Genomic DNA, 25,161 nt, shown 5'->3' on the forward strand with positions numbered 1-25,161 from the left:
AAGTGGGTTGAAGCTGAACCACTAGCAAACACTAAGATGTGGATGCCAAGAGGTTTGTGTGGAAGAACATTGTCACTTGGTTTGGGATTCCTCATACCCTCATCTCAGACAACGAGCTTCAGTTTAATAGCAAGGCATTTCGAATATATTGTGGTGAATTGGGTATCACAAATAGGTACTTCACTCTAGCTTATCCCCAGGGGAACGAGCAAGCTGAGGTTGTTAATATGGTCATAGTGAGTGGACTTAAGAAAAGGTTGGATGATGCAAAGGGCAAATGGGTAGATGAGCTTCCACATGTCCTCTGGACATATCAGACCACTCCTCGCAGGTCAATAGGAGAGACCCCCTTCTCAATAACTTATGGGGCCGAGGCTGTGATTTCTTTGGAGACTGGATTCCCAACGTTGAGGACTAGGTTATTCACCCCAGGTAGCAATGAAAACTTACTATTAAAGAACCTGGACCTAGTTGAGGAGCAGAGAGAAAACGCCATGGTTCAATTAGCATATTACTAGCAAAAACTCAAGCAAGGGTATGACTTTGGTGTGAAGTTAAGACCGTTGAACCTAGGGGACTTAGTTTTGAGGAAGGTGGTGGGCACTTCAAAGAACCCAACATGGGGGAAGTTAGGGCCCAATTGGGAAGGGCCGTACTGTATCACCTCTGTAGAAGGCGTAGGAGCATACTTCCTAGAAGATCTAGAAAAAAAAAGTTGTACCGCAACCTTGGAATGTAAATAACATGCGAAGGTACTATTATTAATGAAGGGCAGCTCTGCCATATTTTCATTTATGACATATGTGTTGTGTGTATTGCTTCTTTGAATATTAAACAGAGCCTTGGTTATATCTGGCCCCTCGGACCACATACCTTGGGTAAATTAATATTCTTGGTTATTTCTCTAAGTATTAAACAGAATCTTGGTTATGCCTGGCTCCTCGGATCACATACATTGGGTAAATTAATACTTCACATTATTTCTAAGTGTTAAACAGAACTTTGGTCATGCCTGTCTCCTCAGATCACATGCCTTGGGTAAACTTACACTTTCCATTATTTCTCTAACTATTAAATAGAATCTTGGTTATGCCTGGCTCCTTGGACTACATACCTTGGGTAAATTAATACTTCATATTATTTCTAAGTGTTAAATAGAACCTTGGCCATGCTTGGCTCCTTAGACCACATGCCTTGGGTAAATTGACACTCTCCATTATTTCTCTAAGTATTAAATAGAACTTTGGTTATGCCTGGTTCCTTGGACCACATATCTTGGGTAAATTTATACTTCACATTATTTCTAAGTGTTAAACAGAACCTTGACCATGCCTGACTCCTTAGACCACATGCCTTGGGTAAATTAGCACTCTCAATTATTTCTCTAAGTATTAAATAGAACTTTGGTTATGCTTGGCTCCTCGGACCACATACCATGGGTAAATTAATACTTGACATTATTTCTCTAAGTGTTAAGCAAAACCTTAGCCATGCCTGGCTCCTCAGACTACATGCCTTGAGTAAATTAACACTTCCCATTATTTCTCTAAGTATTAAATTGGCTAAGGTAAAGTGATACTTCTCATTATTTCTCTAAGTGTTATGTTTCTCTTTAAAAATTTAGACCCCCCTATGGGTTACACAGTTTTCAGTACTAGCACATAGGCATTTTTCTCACTGTTTATATGCGTTTAATTCATGTGAATTAGCAACGGTTCATTATTGTTAGCTTTTGTTAAAATCTGGGTATTCACCTTTAAAAGCATCATCATTCTCAAGTCTCATCAGAGGGCAAAATGATAACTACACCAACTATAGATAAATATTGCAAAGAAAATAAAGATTCATGAAGCAAAAATTGATGTCTTTTCATTAAACAAAAGAAAAAGGGTACATCATAAACAGTGGCAAACTGCCACAACAAAGAAAAAAAGAAGAAGAGGAAAAGTACAAAAAAAGAAGAGAAAAAGATCCTAAAACTAAGCCTTGGCCTTGGGAGGATGGTCTTCCTTGCTACCCTGCTTAGAGGAAGGTTGGTTAGTGGCCTTGGGGTCAGCCTCCTTGGATTTGGTCTCAGCCTCCCTTACCTCAGAAGCAGCATCTTGGACTTTGGGAATGACATCCTTGGTCTTAGCCTTCTTGCCCTTACCCTTATCCTTGGCTACCTCAGCCCCTTGACCTTGGTCACCAACTTGGCCAGGCCCTTTGGAGACCTCGGGAGGGGGAAGAGAGGCTTGGGTGATAAGGGGTTGCTCGGAAGAGACTGATGGAAGAGTAGCGGGAGGTGGGAGTTTAGCTGGGACTTCACGAATGTCCGGAGGATAGTAGACATTCCTAACTTGCCTCCACTTGGAGGTAGTAGGGATGCTTGCAAGGTTGAGGGCCTCCATCCACACCTCGTTATAGTAGTCCCTGCAGACCTCAGCCAGCTCTTCCGCCAATCGGACCTCGGTTTCTTGCACTCCAAGGTCGTAGGCTACCTGCTTTGAAGCCTTCACCGCTTCCTCGGCCATCCGAGTTGCTTCTTTGGCCCTTTGCAGATCAGCTTTCAACTCTAGAACCAGCTATTTTTGTGTGGCCAGCTCTATCTCAGTATGATAGAGTTCCTTGAGTTGATCCTCAGCCTAGTCCTGGGCATTTTTCAGACCGGCCTCAGCGCTCTTCCATGCCCTTTCCTCTGAGGTCAGCTTAGTGACGAGCTCTTAGTTTTCTTACTTAGTGGCTCCCAAGGCCTTGTCGACCTTGGTGCGGAGGTTGGCTTTAACCCTGACCTCGTTCTTGGCATCCTTGACCTATTCCTCAGCCATAAAAACCTCTTACGTAGCCTGCACGTAAACAACAGATAAGTGCGTTATTAAAAAAAAAAAAAAAAAAAAAAAAAAAAAAAAAAAAAAAAAAGAAGAAGAAGAAGAAGAAGAAAGAAGAAAGGGGAATGCCCTTAGTAAGGCATGCCAAGGAACTTACCAGGGTTAAATCTCTTTTTAGGGACAAAGAGAGTTCTGGTTGCCTCATGTATTTCAAGGCAGCCATATTGTTCAGAAGGAGGAGGGGCTGCTGTAGGGCCTTAGCCAAATAGTGGGCGTGCCCCTTCTGGAACTCCCTGATGGAGGAGTTCTATGGAATGGACGCCCTATCCAATTCCAGTCGAAGGCCCCATGCAGGGTTTTGGTGGCGCACCTCGGCCACGTTCTGGTCCTCCCTGCTCTCCACTAAGGAGGCCCACTCTTAGCCCTTGGTCATTTTTTGCTGCTTTGGCTCCTTTTGGTAGATCAGCTCTCCTTCCTTAGCAACCTCCTTCTCCTTCCTTTTCTTCTTCAAGTTGGGGACGGGGAGTAAGCCTACTGTAGGAGGAGAAGGAGGAGGAGGAGGAGGAGGAGGGGGAAGGGGAAGAGCAGGAAGGGGCTGAGGCCTTGGGGCATCCTTAGATGACGACCCTTTATTCCTCCCTACAAGGAGCTCCTTCAGGTCTTTCTTTGGGTTCAAGGCCATCTCCTCTTCCTCCTCAGAACTGTTATCCATTAGGGTAACTACGAGTCTGGGGGAGCGAACTACGGAGGACCTGTCAAACTCACCCTCAGAGTCTGAGATCTCTACAGGCTCTTCTTGCACCTTTCATTCTTCCTCAAGGAGAAATTGATCAATCTCAGCCTCGAGCGACAGGCACGAGGAGACTGTTTCTTCCCTCGGAGCCGCTACCTCATGAGGAGAACGGTGGAAGGGCAGCTCAATTGGCGAGATATCTTCTCGTGCTAGAAAATCGGGCACTATTGAGACGTTGATCCGGGCTAGCTGAGGATTGCTTACTCTTATCGCGTTGCCCATGTCCTGGAACTTATCCGACAGGGCTTGAAGTCGAGGATGAGGTGGACAACTCTCAATTGCTTGTATTCACTCATAGACACTTCATACCTTAGCACCTTGTTAAGGCTGTGAGGTTGACGAGGTTGCGGTTATGGGCTACATGTCTTTTATCTACAAAAACATCCAAGAAGTAAAAACACGATTAGGATAACAAAGCCATCATCAAAAGTAAACAGAATACCAAAAGAAAGAAGATAGCGGTGAAATTGCAAATCTAATGCCCATGTAAGAAAAAAAAAAAGGGAGGAAACCTAAGCCTAAGGCATCCCACCAGGCTCTCCCTCCTGAATTGGGCAGTGAAGACCGTCGTGCCATGCCCCCGAGTCTATCAAGAAGTCATCCTTCAATCCTTCATTGGATTTAGGGAGGCACGAGATGAGCTTGAAAACTGAGGATCTAGACTTAAGATAATACCTTGTGTTAGGACATATGTGTTTCACTTGTTAAGAACATATGTCATGATTTTATGTAATTGGCTTATCCTTTGACAAAACGCACTTTACTTGTAATTGGGTAGATTTAGGATGTTTTAAATACTTCAAGAAACCTTGTTTCAAGATCAAGTATTGAAACTTTCAAGTCTGTTCAAGAAAATAAGTTCAGAGTGCAAAATCATTAAAACTCGACAGCTGGTCGACAGCTGCATCTATTGAGCTTAAGGAAGCTGTTTTGCATTCGGTGTGCTCGACAGCTTCTTGACACTTGCTATCTGTCGAGGTTTAATATTTTCAGAATTTCAATATGATTTTCTTGGGATCCGTGAATATGTCTTTGGGCCTTCTTTTCTCCTAAACCTAGACATATAAAAGGATCAGTTTAAGGGCCGTCAAAGTGTTCACAAGTTGCACAAGTATTGAGCAAACTCTGTTCAAGCAAATTGTGATCGGAGACGAAGTTTTACCCTAGTTCATCTCTTTCTCTTGAATAAGTTGCTGTGTATGTGCACCGTAAGGTTTTGTGACCAAGCATCTTCTTGATCTTCATCGTGTGGATGAACTGAAGAACTTTGCAACCAATAACCTTCTTAGTTGGTGATTGAAGTCACGTACTAGGATCCGCGCAATTGGTTAGTCACGTACTGGGAGTCGTGCATCTGAAAGGGGAACTGTCACTACAGAACAAGTCCAATTGGGTATTGGGGTAAGGGTTCAACTGTAGGTTGGTAAGGTACTAGGATTGCTTTACTTGTAACCACTTGTTGTGATAATAGTGGAATTTCGGGAGTGGTGACCTGAAAATCACCCGGTGGGGTTTTTGCCGTTAGGTTTTCCCTATTTGTAAACAAATCACCGTGTTATTTATTTTCCGCTGCATATTTAGTTTATTGGTGATTTGTTTGTGCTATCACGCATATGCATGATAAATTGATTAATTAATAACTTGGCTAATTAATTAATTAATTTCTATCACAAGGGGTCATTCAGTTTGTGGCCTATCACCTTGCGTCCCCAAGCAGGTGGCACTCGTATATTCAAACGATGTCGTGTCAAGTGAGGTTTAGCCTCATTTGCTCGTTGAGAGCATCTACACTACCTAAAATCCTAAAGAGATTAGGTGCACACTTGTGGGGGCACAACCTATGGGCGATTAAATAATCTCGGGTTACCCTACCCATAAGAAGTGTCATCCCCTCTTCTATGAAGGCAATCATGGGAATGACCACCTCTCTCTCATTCCCATGGGTAAGCACTTGATCGATCCGGAGCATAGTACCGCAGGGCTACTTAGGGAATGTGGTATTTGGCCCTAAATCCCTCCATACCGGCGGAGGAATCTACGAGGGGAGAAAACCTACCCATCTAAGCAAACTAAGGTGAAATGGAAAGAAACTTTTAAAGGAAGGAAATAGAGAATAGAAGGCCGAGAAGACTAGTTGAGGAGAAAAAGAACCTAAAAGATAAAGAACTTATAAAAATAAGCACGAGGGTGGCTTCTTGAACTTCTCAAAAGGTTTAGGAACTTTTTTTTTTATAGATCTAGAGGACTTGGAAATTTGGAAAGCCTTGAAGGTTTGTGAGTTTGAAACTCTGGAGAACTTGAAGATTTGCAAAGTGGGAAAAATGACTCCCTTAGGCGCCTTATATAGGAGGTGAAGTTGGGTGGGAGTTATCCCGCCCAAAATTTGAGGAGAAACGCCAGCTGTAGGATCTCCATCTCACCGTAGGATGCGGGGAACAAAGTATCGCTAGAGCATTTAATGAACGTTGTGGACTTTGAAGCGCCAGAACAGTTACGTGATATGTGAAATAGCGCTTTCACGTGTGGAAGTCTAAGGAACGTGCGGGATTACTATGCCAAGGTCAAAACCCCATTTTCTCTTCGGATAAGGGAAAAACTGGAGTTTTGAGGGGCTATTGTGGGGCATAGGAATTTAAGTAAGATACCTGTGCCACGTGTCATGTCCATGGGCGAGGAGCCTGATATCATGTTGAAGAGGCCACACGCTTGCTGTTGAGAAAAGACTTTGGAGAGGGGATTAGCCTTGACATTATTAGAGGGATTGTGGCTGCCTCCACATTCAATGCATCCCACCAAACCCCCTGGCTGCATTTATGTGGAGAAGACCCCTGAACAGTGCTGCCTTGGTCGTTGCAACTCACAAGAGGTTTGAGAAGGTGTCTGATGGGACAAACACTCAAGTGGTGGACCAGGCAGTCAACAAATGGAGGGCTAAGATCGCTTAAAGGGAGCTATATAATGTGAGAGACCCTCCAATGGGAAAGGGGGAGGAAAATCTGTAAAGAAAACACCTTAGTATTAAGAGAAGTAACTGTAATCAAATCCAAGGGCAATATATCCAAGAACTACTCCCTTCGGACATTGCCGAGGAAGAATTTATGCGCATCACTTTTGCCTATTTATTGTTTTTCCTCGCTCTCTTACCATCTTAGGTCCATTTTGGGCGTTGTCCACTTCATTAAAACCTAGCTTTTTGGCCCACTCTCTACAAATTTATTGTATTGGGCTCTTTGGGCCTTAATCCAATCATCTTGGGATCTAAGAACTAAAGTGTGCACTTACATTAAGTATGTAATTAACAAATAAAAAAAATTTAAAAGGCAATTTCTTTTTTTTAATTATTTTTTAAATTTTTATGGAAGATTTTTTTTTTCAAAAAATGTTTTTATTAGTTAATTGCATACTTAACAAAATTTTTTAAAGATAATTGGACAAAATGAATGAATTGAATAAATTTGAAATTTAGAGAAATTAATTAAATGAAAATAAAGTTGAAAATGTCAAATAAGTTTCAATCAAATTTAGAGAGTGCAATTTACATTTTAGACTAATAAAAAAAACGTAGAGTGCATGGCCAAACTTCAATACCAAATGATTTACCAAATGAAAACATCATTTTTTTTTTTTTTTTTTTTTTTGAGAAAGAGATAAGCGAGTTTTATTAACTTAAATCACATTGGAATACATCATTCAAGTCTGTAGGTAGCTCTTCCACCCAAATGTCAGTATCTGTAGTTATAACTGCTCTTCTAGCCAAGGCATGAGCCAAGGAATTACCCTCCCTACGAATATGTTTGAATTGACAGCTGACAAAAGAGGAACTAAGACAACGAATCTCCTCCACAATGTGACCAAACATGGTGTGGCATGCTCTAGATGAATTTATAGTAGCAATTACCCGTAAACTATCTCCTTCAAAGATCACTTCAAAAAGGCAAAACTCTATTGCAAACTTCACCGCTCGGCTCGCTGCTAAAGCTTCTGCATGCTCGACAGATTGAGGCAATAAGATCTTCTGACTTAGGGCACCAATTACTTCACTAGAACAGTCTCTGATGACCACTCCTATCTCGGCGAAATTGCTCTCCTCAAACAAAGCCGCATCAAAATTAGCTTTTATAAAAACCCACTGGAGGCGGTGACCATTTGACCTGAGGAATCCGTGGCATTGAACTTGGGACCTGTGCGTGTGCATCAAAGAATTCCAACACCATCGCTTTTGCTTTGATCCCAATTTCATGGAGAGGCCACGACGGCTGGTTCTCACGGATTCTATTCCTTCTCTCCCATAGACTCCATGCAATGGTTGAGAATAATGCCACTGTGAAAGCTGACCCTTGCTCCAAAATAGCCTTCATAAGGTCCAAACTGATCTGAAATTCCTCTAATACAACCTCGCAAAAAAGAGCACCGACTTCCACATTGCCTTAGCATGATCGCACAACCACAAAGCATGCAATACTAATTCCTGGTGCTCATTACAAAGGGAGCACGTCTCGTCCACCTTGATCTGCCGCCGAACCAAGTTTTTCCTTGAAGGTAAGGAGTCCTTAGCCGCTCTCCAAATGAAGTGTCTAATTTTTTAGGGAGCTTTTATCTTCCAAATACCAGTCCATATCTTCTTTGACACCCCATTAGAGGAAGAGGGAGATGAATTGAGGGCCTCGTTTGCAAGCATATGGTAATCTGACTTTATCGTGTAGCTTCCATCAGGTGACCAAGGCCACACTAGCCAGTCCTCATGGCACAGACTACTCACATAAATTCTTCTGATCACATTTGCTTCCCAAGGGTAAAAAGAGGTATCCAACAACTCAACAGTCCACACCTTGGTATTTGGATAAAAAAGATCACATACTTTATCCAATCCTCCCCAGAGCTTTGGTGAGATTACCTTTCTTCCACCAGGTTCAGGTAACCAATTATGGTCCCAAATACTAATAGTACGACCATCACCAATCCTCCAAAATGCCCCCTTCTGAATCACATCCCTGGACTGCAAAATACTACTCCATGCATAAGAACATTTTGAAGGGATAGACGCCTCCAAGATGTTTCCCTCCAGAAAATATTTAGAGTTGAAAACCTTATACAACAAAGTATCCCTTTTATGATGTAGCCTCCAGACCTACTTGGCAAGCATAGCCTTGTTAAAATTTTGGATGTCACGAAAACCCATTCCACCCACAGATTTGAAGCTGCATAATGTATTCCATTTTCCCCAATGGATTTTCTTCGCCTCACCTTGCCCCCACCAAAGCTTTCTGATCATTGCTTCGATGTCTTTGCATAAACTAACTGGAAGCTTGAAAACACTCAATGAATAGGCTGGAATTGATTGGATTACCGCCTTAATCATGATCTCCTTTTTGACTTGGGATATCAATTTCTCCTTCCATCCTTGCATTTTCGACCAAATGCGTTCTTTAATCTATGTGAAGCAAGCTTTCTTGTTTCGACCAACAAAGGAGGGTAAACCCAAGTACTTCTCATAATGTTGAATTACCGGAATACCAAGTGACACCTTTATTTCTTCTTGGATTGCAGCCTTCGTGTTCTTGCTAAAAAAGAGAGTAGTCTTGCCCTTATTTACCTTTTGGCCCGATGCCACTTCATAAATGTTTAGAAGCTCTTTTATTTTATCACACTCTTCCAATGTAGACCTGCAAAATAATAAGCAATCATCTGCAAAAAAGAGATGAGTCAGCTTCGGTCCTCTTCTGCAAATTAAGAAACCATGAATATCACCATTATCTGCAGCCCTTTTTAGGATAGCATTCAATCCCTCCGCACAAAAAAGGAAAAGGTAGGGAGACAATAGATCTCCTTGTCTGATTCCCCTAGTTGGTGAAATCATTCCTTGTGGCTCCCCATTTACCAGTATGGAATAGGACACAGTAGTGATGCACTCCATGATCAAAGCTACCCAAGAATTATGAAAGCCCATCTTCAACAACACTTTCTCCAGAAAAGTCCATTCTACCCTGTCATAGGCCTTGCTCATATCAAGCTTTAGAGCCATGAAGCCTGTTCTTCCTGTGCAATTTGTTTTCATGTGATGCAAAGACTTAAAAGCAATCAAAACATTGTCAGTAATCAACCTCTCAGCAATAAAAACACTTTGTGTTTCGGAGATGATTTTATTGAGAAGAGGTTTTAGTCTATTGGAATTAACTTTGCTCACAATTTTATAAATCACATTACACAGGCTTATTGGTCTGAACTCTAAAACCTTCTCTGTATTTTTTACTTTTGGAATTAAAGTAATGAAAGTGTGATTTATAGAGTTTAAAATAGAGCCACATTTAAGACAAGATAAAACAGCTCGAGTGATATCCATACCAACATCAGACCAGTAAGTCTGGTAAAATAATGGAGGCATACCATATGGGCCAGGAGCTTTTAAAGGTGCCATATCCTTAATAGCAATCTCCACTTCCTCTGCCGTATAAGGAGCTGTACGGCTTGAGTTCATCTCCCATGTGACCACTTCCTGGATTCCATCTAAAATACTGTCAAGGTTATGAGGGTTTGATGAAGCAAATAAATCAGTACAATAGTCAATAAGCATTTTTGGGACTATTCCCTCCTCTTTCTGCCATACACCGTCGTTGTCCTTAAGTCCCTTAATGAAATTTTGCCGCTTCCTTTGAGTGGCTGTCCCATGGAAAAACTTGGTGTTCTTGTCACCATATTTAAGCCATTGGACTCTAGATCTTTGATGCCACATTTGTTCTTCTTTATTGCAAAGCGTAAATAACTCTGCCTTCAACCTCTCCACCTCCTGACGATTCCCATTCCTGACAGATTCTTCTTCAACCTTCCACAATAGCTCCTCTATCTTCTTTATTTGATTTTTTTACATTGCCAAAATGTTGTTTGCTCCATTTCTTCAAACTCTTTTTACACCATTTCAGCTTTGTAACTGCTCTATGTATGGGTGTACCATCAGCTTGGCGAGTCCAAGCTCTTGAAATAGTGTTGCTACATCCTGGGTCGGACGTCCACATCGCTTCAAATCTAAAGGGTTTACGATTCCATTTTTGGCTCTCACCATTCGAATCTAGTGCTAACAAAATTGGTCTATGGTCCAAAGTAAAACAATGAAGATGCTTTACTCTACCAGCGGGAAACCGGTTCAGCCAATCATAATTTGCAACTCCTTTTTCTAAGCGCTCCCACACCAACTCTCCCCTTTGTTTCCCATGCCACGTAAAGTCTGGTCCTGAATATCCCAAGTTGACAAACTTGCAATAATCAAGCACTTCACGAAAAGCCTGCATGAGATTGTGTGACCGTGGGGCACCTCCACGCTTATCTTCCACTTCCAAAAATTCGTTAAAATTGCCCATGCAGCACCATGGGAGGGCTGGTTTGGAGCTTAACATGCGTAACATACTCCACACATCTCCCCTCCTACTAGTTTCGAGTTCACCATAAAAACCCGTTAGACGCCATGCCCTCTCCGAGCCCCCATGCATAATAGTGTCTATGTGATAGTTCGAGAAGCTATCGACCCAAACTACATCCTCATCCTTCCATAATAAAGCCAAACCCCCTCCTCTACCATTACTAGGAACAACGAAACATCCATCAAACTTCAACTGACGACGAACCCATTCCATATGATCTCGATTAGACCATGTTTCCGACAAAAATACAATCGTGGGACCTTGCGCTTGCACTATATCGACAAGCTCTCCAACTGCTCGGTAGTTCCTAAGCCCCCGGCAGTTCCACGCTAAGAGATTCATTGTTGCCGGTGGGGCTGGGAACCAACCTCCACCGATATCATTGAACAGGCCTTAGCCATTTTTTTCTTGACTTCCTCGGACTCCATATCATCCTCCTCCCTGGCTGTTCTCTTTTTTAACAGAGAAGAGCTTTCTCCTTTGGGCTCACTTCTATTTTGCTCTCTACAGACCCACCCCCTCGTTTTGGGCTTGACTTGCTCATGGGTTGCATTCTTATAATTATTCGGGCCCAACAATGCAAGCCCACTATTATCAAACTCCTCTACCTGGCCAAAATGACCCATTAGCATTAATTTTTGAAATATTTAGCAACAGAGCACTGTTTCGGAAATAATTAGGGAAATACCACTTTTTCGGGCCCTATAGCGGCGTTTTCCTGCAAAATTTTTTTATAAGTCTCATAACAGTTTCAAGGGGCCCTATAGTGGCGTTTTTAAGCCCAATAGTGACGTTTTTGGGCCCTATAGCGGCGTTTTCCTGCAAAATTTTTTTATAAGTCCCCATAACAGGTTCAAGGGGCCCTATAGTGGCGTTTTTTAAGCCCTATAGTGACGTTTTCGGGCTCTATAGCGGCGTTTTCAGAAAAAGTGGTATTTCCCTAATTATTTCCGAAACAGTGCTCTGTTACTAAATATTTCAAAAATTAATGCTAATGGGCCATTTTCACCCCTCTACCTTGTCCGAACTCCTATTTGACAAACTCACCTCAGATGCGCCCCCTAAAACCTTTACGTTATCAAACTTAGCCATCTTCTCATCAATATCCTCCAACTGCGCCTTAAAATTTGCTTCTTTAACTTATTGACTGAATTCAAAAATTCCTGATTGGTAGGGATAATTTCCATATTTGAAAGGACGTCATTATTACGATCCGGAAAATTCGGGAATGCCATATCGGCGAGAACGTCACCCACCGGACTACCCTTTTCTCTTTCTCTGTGCCGGTCCATCAGCCTCTCCCCGTCCTGGTCTGGTTCAGACCCAGCCTGAACTCCATCACCCTGCCCACCATCACCCTTCCTCAACTCTTCCTCGTCAATCCCGGCCACATGAATCACAGTTCGTCGAGACGGGTTTGGTGTTGGAGCACGAAGCCAGCTTCCAAACTGTTGATCCTCCACTTTTAGAGTACCTCTACTCTTTTCCCACAGCGAGCATTCTTTGTCACTATGCATCAACTTACCGCACCAATAGCATATATTGGGTAGCCTCTCATGTTTAAACCTAACCCATCCCTCCTTCCGATCAGCCATAGTAATCTTTCTCCCTCGGCATAAAGGTTTGGACGTATCCACTGCTACCCTAAGCCTCAGGAAATTAAAACTATTAGAGTCGCCCTCCTCAGAAGCCTTCATGTCCACCTGACCCGCTATCGAAACAATTTCTTTTGCTATTGCCATTGTTGAGCTTCGGAGTGGTAGATCATGAACTTGCACCCAGAAACTGGTGATACTGAAGTCCAACTCTCTTATGACTTCGCTTTTCTCCATTCTTTTTAAGGCCACCAGGTGTTTGTCAAACATCCAAGGCTCCCCTTGAAGGACCCTATCAATGTCTGTTACATCAGGGAATGCAAACAAAACCATGTGGTCGCCCATATCCCTGATTTCGAAACCCTTTCTCGTCCTCCACAGAAGTTTGAATGTCTTTGCTATGGCTTCCATATTCAAAACCCGTCTTGTATGGAATTTTGCTGCTAAGAGAAAACCCCCAACCCGGGATCCTCATGGTCCATGACTCATGGACAGTAAACTTATCTCCTCCCGACTCTGAAAGAGAAAGCTTCTCCCACGAGCCCATTAACTTCTCCATCACTCAGACACTGCTCCACTCTTTCCACAAAAAACCAACGAAACCCAATACTCAAAGAAAACAAAACTATTTTGCCTCACTCAAAGTAGGCACTCACTTTCTACTGGCTGCTAGTTACATGTAACAACCCGTTCTTTATTATATATTTTCTAAATTAATTATTAGATTTTCTAATTTTGGCCTGCTTTCAACTCAATCTTCTAATTTTACTTTTTTTTTTTTTTGAAGAAGTTCTAATTTTTTATCTGTTGTCTTCAATTCACTTCTAGTAAGCAGATTGTCTGACAAAAAAGCTAAAAGTTATATTATTGCCAAAAAAAATTGAGACAAAAAGCAAAAGCAGAAACCTTCTAAGAAAAATCCAAACTCGCCCTAAGTTCACCGAGGTTTCGGCATATTTTTTAAAGCAGTGGACTAGGAGTTCTTCCATCATCGTTGGCAGCTCTTTGACAAGCATGGAGTAACAGGTGAGGTCAAAATTCCACTTGCACAAGGAGATTCATATGCAGAAGAAGAGGGTATAGAATCAAATTATGTTGCTTGGGCTGGGGATTGTGTTTTGCTCTTACAAACAATCTTTAATGTTTCTACGGAGCTGCCTCCAGAACCTGAAACAGATTTAAACGAATTGAAGAGTTCAACATGCATTCAACTGAGGTATTTACCACTTGATGTCATTTAAAGTATTCAGTTATTTTTATATATATTTAAACTTTGTGCATTATTGGTCAATACAGTAGTTTGCCATTAGTAGAGCTTGATGAATTTTCCCAGCTCACATGGATTGAAGGACATGTACTTGCTTGTGAGTTGTGATGTTTCTTTTTAGGTTGTATATTGGGTTTCAATTAGACTATTTGTAGGTAAGTTTGCTTTTTTTTTTTTTTTTTTTCATATTGGCACCTGCATGTGCTGCTGTGCACTTAATTGTTAATGCTTTAAATCCTGAGGTGGCTGATACACTTGTTATGAAATGGGTAGACCAGCTTCTCTCTAAAGCTTCACACATTTTAGAAAAGTACTATATTTTAGAGGTTTCAGAAGCAAACAAAGATGGGAGTTTTTTTACCCCACCTAGTAGAATGGAGAATGGGCAAGAGAGCAGCCAGGTTGTTATCACAAGCTGTCACGGCAGTTTATACAATTGGATCTTTGGTTATTATTGTTTGTTCATCTGCTGATGTTAATTTCATTACTCTGATAATGCACACCATCATCACTTCAGGCAATTCTGATCCCAAATTGAGCAAATTGCCAGGCTTTACAATTTCTCTTAAGCAAACAGCCCCTTCTTTATACATTTGTGTGTGTATTTGAAGATATGGCTATATTTTGCTGCTTCCTGTAGCAACCATTTGTCACTCCCTTGAATAACAACTGATACAAAATTTGAGCTTGGCATGTCTTATTCCAGGAGCTTGAAAATAGTGACCGTGCTGCTCTACGGAACAATTGTAGTGATGATGGCAGATTTTTGCATTTGGTATTCTGCTTGTTGATTGGTAAGGCCTGTACATGAGTAACAGAAATGATATAAGAGTATCTGATATTTAAACTAACTTTCAAGAGGAGATAAAAGGATCAGATTTGATTAACCTGTTTCTTATCCTAAGTTTCTAACAAATTATTTTGATGTCAAGAGTTATGTAGCAAAAACCATAATGTGTCTCTGAGATCCATGTGAACTTGTGAGAAGGCAGGCATTTATATTGCTCTCAAGATTATTGCAGGTACAATATGTCTGCTGTTCTGTCATTTATGATGCTTTTCATTTGTTTCCTTTTTGATAATTAATAATTAGGGAGAATATGGACTGTTTTCTCATAATCAGAGAGAGTACGTGAAATGCAGAGGAGTGCTATTCCTCCGATTTCTTCTGTCACTTATTGATGAATTGGAATAAATATGACAACTTGCTGATTACCTTTTTGGGAGTATTTTAAAAGGTGACAAGGTTCTCACCAGCAATCATATTTGCAGCCTTTGAATTTGGTGATGCATGTTTTTTTTTTGATAAGTAAGAAAGATGCATATTCAAAAAGCTGCCTCATGAAAAAACACAAGGCAGAACAAAGAGTACAGAAAAAGAAACAAACAAAAACAAACAGACAGAAAGAGCTAATTACAAAGGAGTGAACTAAGGAACAAAGGGAGAGAATCACTAGAGGTGAGTCCCCAAGCCCTAGACCAATCAAAAAGAGAACCGCTAAAAGAAGCAAGCAACTGGTCATCGGGTGGCCCACATGATAATAATGTGAGGGGGCAAATGCGGGACGAGTTGGTAGGTATTCAGCAATACTGGAACATTCCTTGGTGTTGCATTGGGGATTTTAATATTGTTCGTTTTCCGAGTGAATAGTTGGGTAATTCTTGCCTTACTCCAGCTATGGAACAATTTTTGGAGTTCATTGAGGATCTTAATTTCATTGATTTGCCTTTGGAGGGAGGGAGCTATACTTGGTCTAGCGGTTCAAATCAGTCTTCGATGTCTAGGATAGACAGAGCTTTGGTGTCTCATGATTGGGAGGAGCACTATCCGGATGTGATCCAGCGGATTTTACCTTGCCTTGTTTCAGACCATTTCCCAATTCTAGTGGAGGTAGGGGGAATGGCGAGGGGGAAAAGTCCGTTTAGGTTTGAGAATATGTGGTTAAAGACGGATGGGTTCACAGATAGAGTTCATTCTTGGTGGAATCGGCATTCTTTCTTTGGTACACCTAGTTTTGTGTTTGCCAAAAAATTGAAGGCTTCGAAAGAAGATATCATTCAGTGGAACCATATTGAGTTTGGTCATGTCGGATGCAAAAAGACTCAATTATTGGAGGCTTTGAAATTTTTAGATGCCAAGGAAGGGGAGTTTAGCCTCTCTGATGCAAAGACATGTGAGAGAGTTTTGTGGAATGACTGCCGTGCCCACATTGGAGATGCTAACTCTCAGGGCTCACGAGTGGAGAGCCAACTTTTTACCATCAGGTTGGTATGCCCCATTATATTTAGCAAGAACAAATCTGCAACTGAGAATCTGAGATGCAGATTTATGACTAGTTATATGTGTTTCCAGGGGTAATTATGAGAATTCAAGATCTGAAAGAATGCACATTTGTGTTTCTTTGCTGAGACAAATGGCTCAAGAACAATCTCTAATGTCTCTATGGAGCTGACTCCAGAACCTGCAGCAGATTTGGCTGATAACTTGCTTAAACGAATTGAAGAGTTTCACATGCATTCAACTGAGGTATCTACTACTTGTTGTCATTTAGTGTATCCAGCTACTTTTATATATATATATATATAAAATAAATAAATAAATAAAAAACTCAGTGCATTTAGTTGCAATCAGGATTTTGTTTCTCTTCTGTTGTCTAAAATGCTTTATTGGTCAATACAGTAGTTTGCCATCAGTACAGCTTGATGGTAAAAGTACTCTGATGAATTTGCCCAACTCACACTGATCAAGCTCAATAGCTTTTTATGGATCTTAAGATGTTTTTTTTTTTTTTTTTTTGATCTGTAGAACTCAAGGAGTTGATCATATGTTTTAGTTCATAAATTGCAGGCATTGATTGAAAGACATGTACTTGCTTGTGACGTTTCTTTTTAGGTTGTATATTGAGTTACAATTAGATAAATTGTAGGTAAGTTTGTGTGTGTTTCTTTTTTTTCCTTAATATTTGCACCTGCATGTGTACTTAATTGGTACATGTGATTACAGATTAATGCTCATGTAAAAGCACTTAGGACTTTGTGCAAGCAGAAAGCTTCAAATCCTGAGGAGGCCAGCTTCTCTCTAAAGTTTCACACATTTTAGAAAGTGTATTTCATAGGTTCCAGAAGCAAAAAAGGATGGGAACTTTTTAACACCTCCTAGTAGAAAGGGCAAGAAAGCAGCCAGGTTATTATTAAAAGCAGTCACAGCAGTTTATATAATTGGATATTGGTTATTATTTGTCAAGTCTGCTGATGTGAATGCCATTACTCCGCTATTACACACCATAATAACCTCAGGCAATTCTGATCCCAAATTGAACAAATTGCTAGGCCCCACAGTTTCTCCAAAACCAACAGTCCCTTCTTTATATATTCAAGCTTGGGTGACAATGGGGAAGATTTTCATCGTTGATGGAAAACTTGCAAATAATTTTATTACTCTTTTTGTACAGGTTTGGTCATTGACTTGGCATTATTCAATTACAATGATCTTAAAAAATTATTTTCTTGAAAACTCATTAAAAAATTATCCTCGTGACAACTCCTCTGGATATCTAAGAAAGACATACTCTTATGTGACTTTTCTTAAGCAATCCTTTTCACCTAAAGCCATTCTCTTTGTGATGGGTTCTCTTTGTATCTGGTAAGAAATTTCAGCTTACAAAACTCTCTAATTTTGTGTATTTAACCTAACTTTGATTCAAAGAATTCATTAGGCACAACTGATGCATATAGCATTATTCCCAAGTTATTGTATTAGTGCTGTATGTGTGTTTGTATTAAAAGATATTTATTTGAGTATATATTTTATTGCTTTCCGTAGAAAGTATCTGTCACTGCCCCTGAATAACAACTGAAGCAAAATTCAGACTTTGCATGTCTTATTCCAGGAGCTTGAAAGGAGTGATTGTGCTGCTCTACGCAACAATCTGGTGGTAATGATGGCAGATTTTTGTGTTTGGTATACTGCTCTCGTTGATTGGTAAGGCCTTTAAATGATCAACAGAAATGATATAACAGTATATGATATTTAAACAAACTTTTGGGAGGAGATAAAGTGATCAAATTTGATTAACCTGTTTCTCATCCTAAGTTTCTAACAAATTGTTTTTAAGTCAACAGTTATATAGCAAAGATCATGAGTGTCTTTGTGATCCATGTGAACTTGGGAGAAGGCAGACAATTATATTGCTCTCAAGATTATTGCAGGTACAATTTTTCTGGTGTTCTGTTATTTCTGATGCTTTTCTTTGTTTCCCTTTTGATAATTGCTAACGTGGGAGAGTATTGACCTTTTTCTCATAATCAGAGAGAATACGTGTACTGGGAGGAGTGCTATTCCATCGATTTCTTTTGTCACTTGTTGACGAATCAGAAAAGATAAGACCACTTGCTCTTTATGGAAATATTTTGAAAGGTGAAAAGGTTCTCACAAGCAATTATATTTGCAGTATTTGAAGTTGGTACCACATGTTTGTTGTTGGGTATTGACTCTAATGTATAATGTGTTTGCAGTGAAGGCACCTCTACTTGCATATAACAGTTTTGTGGAAGTCATTTTCATTCTGAATGCCAGCCTTGTCCACAGTGGACATACTGATTTTCAGGGCTCACGAGTGTAGAGCTGATTTTTTTGCCCCACTATATTCAGCAAGAACAGATCTGCAATTGAAATGCAGATTTATAATTAGCGTATGTGTTTCCCGGGGCAATCATGAGAATTTGAGATATAAAAGAATGCACATTTATATTTCTTTGCTGAAACAAATGGCTCCAGAGAACCTTTTGGCCACCTTTGCAAAGTTGTGCAGAGATTCTTGCTGCAGTATCTGATGGTATGCTTGATATAGAAGATATTATTGGACAGTCTGTTTTGCTGGCAAATTTGTGTTTTGTGGGTGATCTCTTGGATTAGTGCCTATGTAACTGCGAGCCCTCATATTAATGTATTCATGAAATATTTCTTAACAAGTTAATACCAAGCTCATCAAGGGGGTGCAGCTCCTTTGTAACTGTAGCAGTTAGTGAAAAAGCATGTCAAATACTAATACATAGGGACAATGTCATCATTTTACCTATCTTGTTTGTTCCAGACTTCCCTACTAAATAACCAATTTCTCTTTTCATTTGGGTTTGTTCGGGTTGATTAGGAGCGTCTGACTAATCATCTATGTGTCAGTTTTTGTTACAAGTTCTAATTAATATAAAATCTGCATTTTAATTGAGAAAGCAGGATGCTTTCCAAATTCTTGCTTGCAAAGAGTACGAATCCCATCCAACCGTGGAACATCATCTGCCATAGCAGACATTGATGAAGAAGGCAGAGATAGTGGAGGAGCATCTGCAGCTGCTACTAGAGGAAGGGCTATAACTCTAGCAGTCAGAAAGGGCCTTATCCAAAATTCCATCCCCGTCAGCTATCTGAAAGTAATAACAGCCCCCTCATAGGCTCTCTTGTGGAATACCTCAGAATCTTTCTCAAGGACTACAAGAATGAGAACGATGACATTGGTTGCTGATAAGCAGCTTCAAAAAGAACTCATCTATGACATGCAAAAGTATGAATTCAGCAAAGGCAAAATCAAGGCTGTTGCCAAAATGCGAAAATCAAGCAGCGATCAGTCGCCTGATGTTTCTAAGGTTGCTAGTGGAAAACATGCGCAGAATAAGTTCTCCCATAAGTCAAAAGACAACTCAAAATTGGCTTCAGCAATGGCAGATGCAGCCACAACTCGTTCTGTGCTAAGGGAAGTGAACAAGGGGGCTTCTACACCGCCGCTTAGTTCCTTAAGTGTGCCTAAGCTCTAGTCTTGTAATGGTACAAGCACTTTGTTGGTGCATTTTTTGTGCTTTTGGGCCAAGGCTTCTGCAGGTAGGGGTGGAGATTTGGGTCAAGTTCTCTGCAGGATGCACCAAGGAACCAATCTGTGCACAAAGCAAAGAACACTCCAAGATACAAAATATATATGTATACATGGTAGAATAATGATTAATTCAAATGAAAAACTAATGCACTTAACAACAGAGAAAAATAATAAAGATTCCAACAGATATAATTATGAGCAAAAGTGTTAGCAAGATGTTGACTAAAAAGATCTTAATCCCAACTCATACAACATTATTGCCAAATAAGGTTATAAAGTTGTATGGTTTGGAACATGAGTCAAAGTAGTCATTCCTAGGAGATTGCAGAGAGTTTTGTTTTGTGCTTTCTGGGGGAGGGAAATGATTCCTGTTGATGCATGCTATACATTTCGGTTGTGAATACTCTACTTTTCTTTTGTCTCAAGTGTTACTTTCTTCCCTTTTTTCTTTTCTTTCAGTATCTTAATCTCTCTTCTGATCGCTTTTGCTATCCTTGATTTTCTTCCTAATTCCCTTTTTGCTTTTTCCTCATTTCTCTATCTATTTCCTCATATGTTTTTACTTGATTTTTGTGTTACTCCTTCATGGGTACTGTTCCCCTTTTTTATACCCAAAATTTGATCCCTATTTTTACGCTTTAGCCTTCATCCTTATCCATGCTTTTAATGATTCCTATTGATGCATGCTATACATTCCTGTTGTGAATACTCTACTTTTCTTTTGTCTCAAATGTTACTTTCTTCCGTTTTTTCTTTTCTTTCAATATCCTAATCTCTCTTTTGATTGCCTAGGTTATCCTTAATTCCCTTTTTGCTTTTTCCTCATTTCTCTACCTATTTCCTCGTATGTTTTTACTTTATTTCTGTGTTACTCCATGGATATTGTTCCCCTTTTTTATACCCAAACTTTGATCCCTATTTTTACCCTTAAGACTTCATCCTTATCCATGCTTTTGTCCGTTGGAGGTGTTCAGCCTTTTTGCATGATGCCTGCCCACTACCCATGTCAACTAGGCACCCTTTAACTATCTTCTGACCATGCTTAGTTAGGTACAATGCTAAGGGGCTTTAGCTTATGCCTTGCGACAAACAATCTTTCTATTTTGGGTGAAATTCAGCTTATGCATCAGATGGCTCCCACCTGCCCTTTCCTTATTTGGTAAAATGCTTTCCCAACAAAGCATATTTCCAAAAGTAGTCTTAGCTGGATACCAAATCTAGGCTCTTTCCCTCTCCACCAAACTATTCCCTCTGCATCTCATCAGCAGTGGGCCCTACCTCCATTGCATCGGCTGGGTTGCAAGATGGCAGAGTCCCGCAGCCTTGCTACGTTTGACTCTTTTCTAATTTTGGCTTCTTTCTTTTTTATGCAATTCCTGCCAAGGCTATCTGTTGCTATCTTTTGTTTCTTTTCATCATTTTTCTCAGAAGGTATTTGGCTTCTCTTTATTTTTTTAAGGACACTTTGGGCTTCATGGGCTTAATTCCATTTATAGGGTTTTGGACCCATTGGATGTTATTTTCTCGTTTTCAAGCGGATGTTATTTCTTGTTTTCAAGTAATCCTATAGAAGCTCATTTTCTGACTTTGCTTTCTTTCTCAACCTTTAGGCCATTCTCAACCCATGTTTGCTCTTTTGAAGAGCCCTCTTTATGGTGGCTACCTCCCTTGTTTTATTCCTCATTCAAAGGGTGGTGGGCCATCATTGGGCCTTATCATTTATTCTTAAATTCTAACATACTCACAGACTATGTCTTATTGAGTTTTTCAAGGACCTATTCTTAGGCCTTACTCCTCTTTCATATTTGGGCCTTTGGGCTTTAAACCAACCTTAAAAAAGGGGTGTATCAACACACTTAACAATGGGGTCGAGGTGTTGAAATCTTTGAGTAAGAGACATTCTTTTGACTCTGATGAAGAAAACTAATGCCTTGTTGGTTTAAAGCTTCATCTATACTTCAATGTAAATATGCAACTATTTTTTTTCCCCTTGAAGGAAAGAAGATAACATTTCTATATACTGTCGGTGTGTACGTCCTCTAAGAATTAATGTCATGTTTGTATTAGAATACAAGAACAAATGCCTTTTCTCCAATTCAATCAAAGTAATAATTTTCGTTTTAAAGAAACGTTCAAGCTTTCATGCCTTGTTTCCTTCTACTTCAAAGTCAGTGAAATTCTGTTTTCCCAGTTATATAGAGCTTTTGCTTTGGTGTGAAAAGTTCCGGTTGGTAGAATGAATAAGCCAATATACACACTTTGGCTATTTGTTAAAGTAAGTGTGAAAGTGTGTCAGTGGAATTATTCATTTAGTCCTTACCAAAAAAAAAAAAAAAAAAAAGAATTATTCATTTAGTTGCCAACAACATGACCCATATTGCATCAAGTAAGAACCAAAGTGTAAAAACCAAACACGGACACAGACCCATACGTGCAATTCCACGTTTTTCTACTAGTTTAATTAGTGGCAGATAGGGGTGTCAATTCAGATTAGTGTGTCGGGTTCATGTCATGTTAAGGTAGGGATATTCGACTAAATGACTCAACCCTAACCCGACCCATTTAATAATCGTGTCATGATCCTTCAACCTTATCCTGACCTGTTAATAAGGCGGGTTGACCTGACCCAATCATTTAACACACTTAATAAACGAGTCGTGTTGGGTTGACATGAATATAACATAACTCATTTCAACTTACATAATATTAAATATAACATCTATCTAGAAATTTTTTTTACACCCCAAAAGCAGTGCATACACTTCAAGTCTTCAACCCACATTCAAAATAATATAGTTCAACAAAAATATAACATTCATCTAGAAATAAGTTCTTTACACTCTAAAAGAAGTGCATACACTTCAACCCAAATTCAAAATAACATAGTTTAACAAAAATGAAATAACATAGTTTAACAAAAATATAATATCCTTGGAACTCGCCAAATGCTAAGTATCAATATTGAAAGAATTGGTATAGTAGACTAATCCTAACTATGACCACGATTATCATCCATAGATTCTTTATTGATATCCAAATTCATAAAATCTTCCACAAGCTCATCTAATTTCATTTGTGCAAGTTCTATGCCAAATATATATATATATCTATATAAGTATTAGTAGTTACAAAATATGATCATGCCTCAACAGTTTTAAAAGCAATACCTATCAGATCTAGTTTATAAACTATCTCAATAAACCCACTTGCAAGATATGCAGACGGTGTCCAACACTAATACAAACACCTAAAAAAACACACGACACAAGACAAAAGCTACAACCGTGGCCTTAATCAACAATTAATATATCTCATATATTAATAACGGCACATGGGTTCGAAGTTTATAGAACAAAAACATTATGTAGAAAAAATTACTACAAAATTTTGAAACACGAAGAAAACGGTTTTTTATAGTTCTAAAACTCACTAAACACATGAGAGAGAGAGAGAGAGAGAGAGAGAGAGAGAGAGAGAGAGAGAGAGAGAGAGAGAGAGAGAGAGAGCAATAACTGGTTTGAGACTCTGAGTTTTAAGAATTGGGTATGAGTCTATAAGATGGTAGAGTAAGTAGTACAGCTGAAATTAAAAAAAAAAAAAAAAAAAAAAAAATTAGATACTTATAAGAAGGTTTAGAGATTTAGGGTTTGTAAGGTTTAGAGATCTAGGATTTGTAAAGTTTCAATTTTCAATTATATTCCTTATAAGTTTTTGTAATTACTCACTTTTCTTTTTAAATTTAAAATATATGTTGGATATAAAAGGCATTTGACAAATCTAAAATAAAATGAATATTTATCTGTTATACGAGTTAAACAGGTTGTGTTACGTAGGTCATTTTGGATTGACACAAATAAATTGGCGTGTCAAACGTGTCTATTGCAGGTTATGCAAGTTGACCTGCTTATGACACGTTTATTATTGTGTTGCTTTCGGGTCGACCCGTTTATGACCCAAACCCATTAAGGCCCAACCTTAACCCACAAAAACTTGTGTTGGGTTCATGTCATGTTCGTGGGTTAGGTCAAACATTGACACCCCTAGTGGCAAATTAGATAAAGGTGACTCAAATTTCACACGATGATTGATTTTGCAAGAGACATATCAAATTAGTTGGCTAATAATACCAATTATAATATAATTTTTTGTATGAAAAGTTATAAAAAAAAAAAAAAAAAAAAAAAAAAAAAAAAACAGAACTTCTCATCTTTTAAAGCTTACTGGCTGTTGATGCTCATTTTGGGAGGAAGGCCCAATAGCAGGAAGAAGCCCAACAATATGGGTAGAAAAGAGTTAGTAAATTGGGAGAAAAAACCATTAAACCCGAATGGCAGGAATAATGGATCATAGTCCCATAAAATAATAAATGGATCTCAAAAGAAGCAAGCGGGCCTAAAGGCACCTAGAGAAAGAAGTAGTAAACCTATGGGCATTATGTGAAGTAGAAAGCAAGGATGGGCCAAAGTAAACCCGAAGGAATGAAATAAGTGAGTAAGGGGTTGATAGAAAGCTCATGAAGCCCAAAGGTAAAGGATATGGTAATTGGGATAGGGAAGCCCAAAAGAGTTAGCAAAAGCCCATAAGAATGCAAAATTGGAATGGGCTGAGGATACCCAAGGAAAGAAAGAGGGTCGAGGATGCCCAAGGAGGGAGAAATGGGTTGAAGAAGTCCGTAAGCAATGGAATGGGTTAAGAAAGCCCGAAGTAGCATGAGTATAGGCCTAATGACAATACTAGGTCACCGTAATTAAGTGAAAGAAAAGCATACAGCAGGCCCAACAAGCACAAGTCAAATAACACCACAGCAAGAATAATAGGATGGCATGGCAAGAATACTGGCAAGCCTACGGAAGGAGCAAAGAGTGGGTTAAGAAGAGAAAAGCCCATAATCAAACAAGGATTAGGAAGCAAGCCATAAAGAATGAAGGATCAAAAAACAGTTCATGCCACAAGAAGTCAATAATGAGCGGCAGAATGCACAAATGAGCCTCCAGGCCATGGCAAACACGTGAGCAGCAGACAAGCTTTGGACACACACGGAAGTGGAGCACGCACAAGACCCAAAGATAAGAGAGGGTATGGTCTAGTGGTGGGGAGAAGGGGGGAGCCTATTCTGGGGTTCTTGCTCAAACTCTTTTGGGGGAAATGTTCTCATGGGATGACATACCACCCAAAAGAGGGAAGGATGAGTTGGAACCACTAGGTGCATGCCATAAGGGATAGTGAGAGAGAATGTCCACCCTGTTACGGATAGGAATGCCACGATGAACAAGCAAACAAAATAGAATTATTTGTCTAGTAATGCGACGTGGCACGGCCAGTATAGGTAAATGGTGATGGCTAGGTAGCTAACAAACCAGTGGATGGTCTAGAAGGACACCCACACCCAGACAAAAGTGGTTTAAGGGTGAAATGCTAAAAAA

General features: G+C 39.8%; 1 protein-coding gene and 1 pseudogene across 1 annotated transcript; one reads left to right on the top strand and one right to left on the bottom strand.

Annotated features, from left to right (window-relative positions):
• Positions 1–10,415: 10,415 nt before the first annotated feature.
• LOC115949787 lies at positions 10,416–11,354 on the bottom strand. Its single transcript, XM_031067064.1, has one exon. The coding sequence runs from the start codon at positions 11,352–11,354 to the stop codon at positions 10,416–10,418; it is 939 nt and encodes a 312-aa protein (XP_030922924.1).
• A 1,653-nt stretch (positions 11,355–13,007) lies between these two features.
• LOC115949788 lies at positions 13,008–19,682 on the top strand (annotated as a pseudogene).
• The last annotated feature ends 5,479 nt before the right edge of the window (positions 19,683–25,161 follow it).

This window comes from Quercus lobata, chromosome 6 (genome assembly GCF_001633185.2).
Source record: "Quercus lobata isolate SW786 chromosome 6, ValleyOak3.0 Primary Assembly, whole genome shotgun sequence".
Taxonomy (NCBI): Eukaryota; Viridiplantae; Streptophyta; class Magnoliopsida; order Fagales; family Fagaceae; genus Quercus; species Quercus lobata.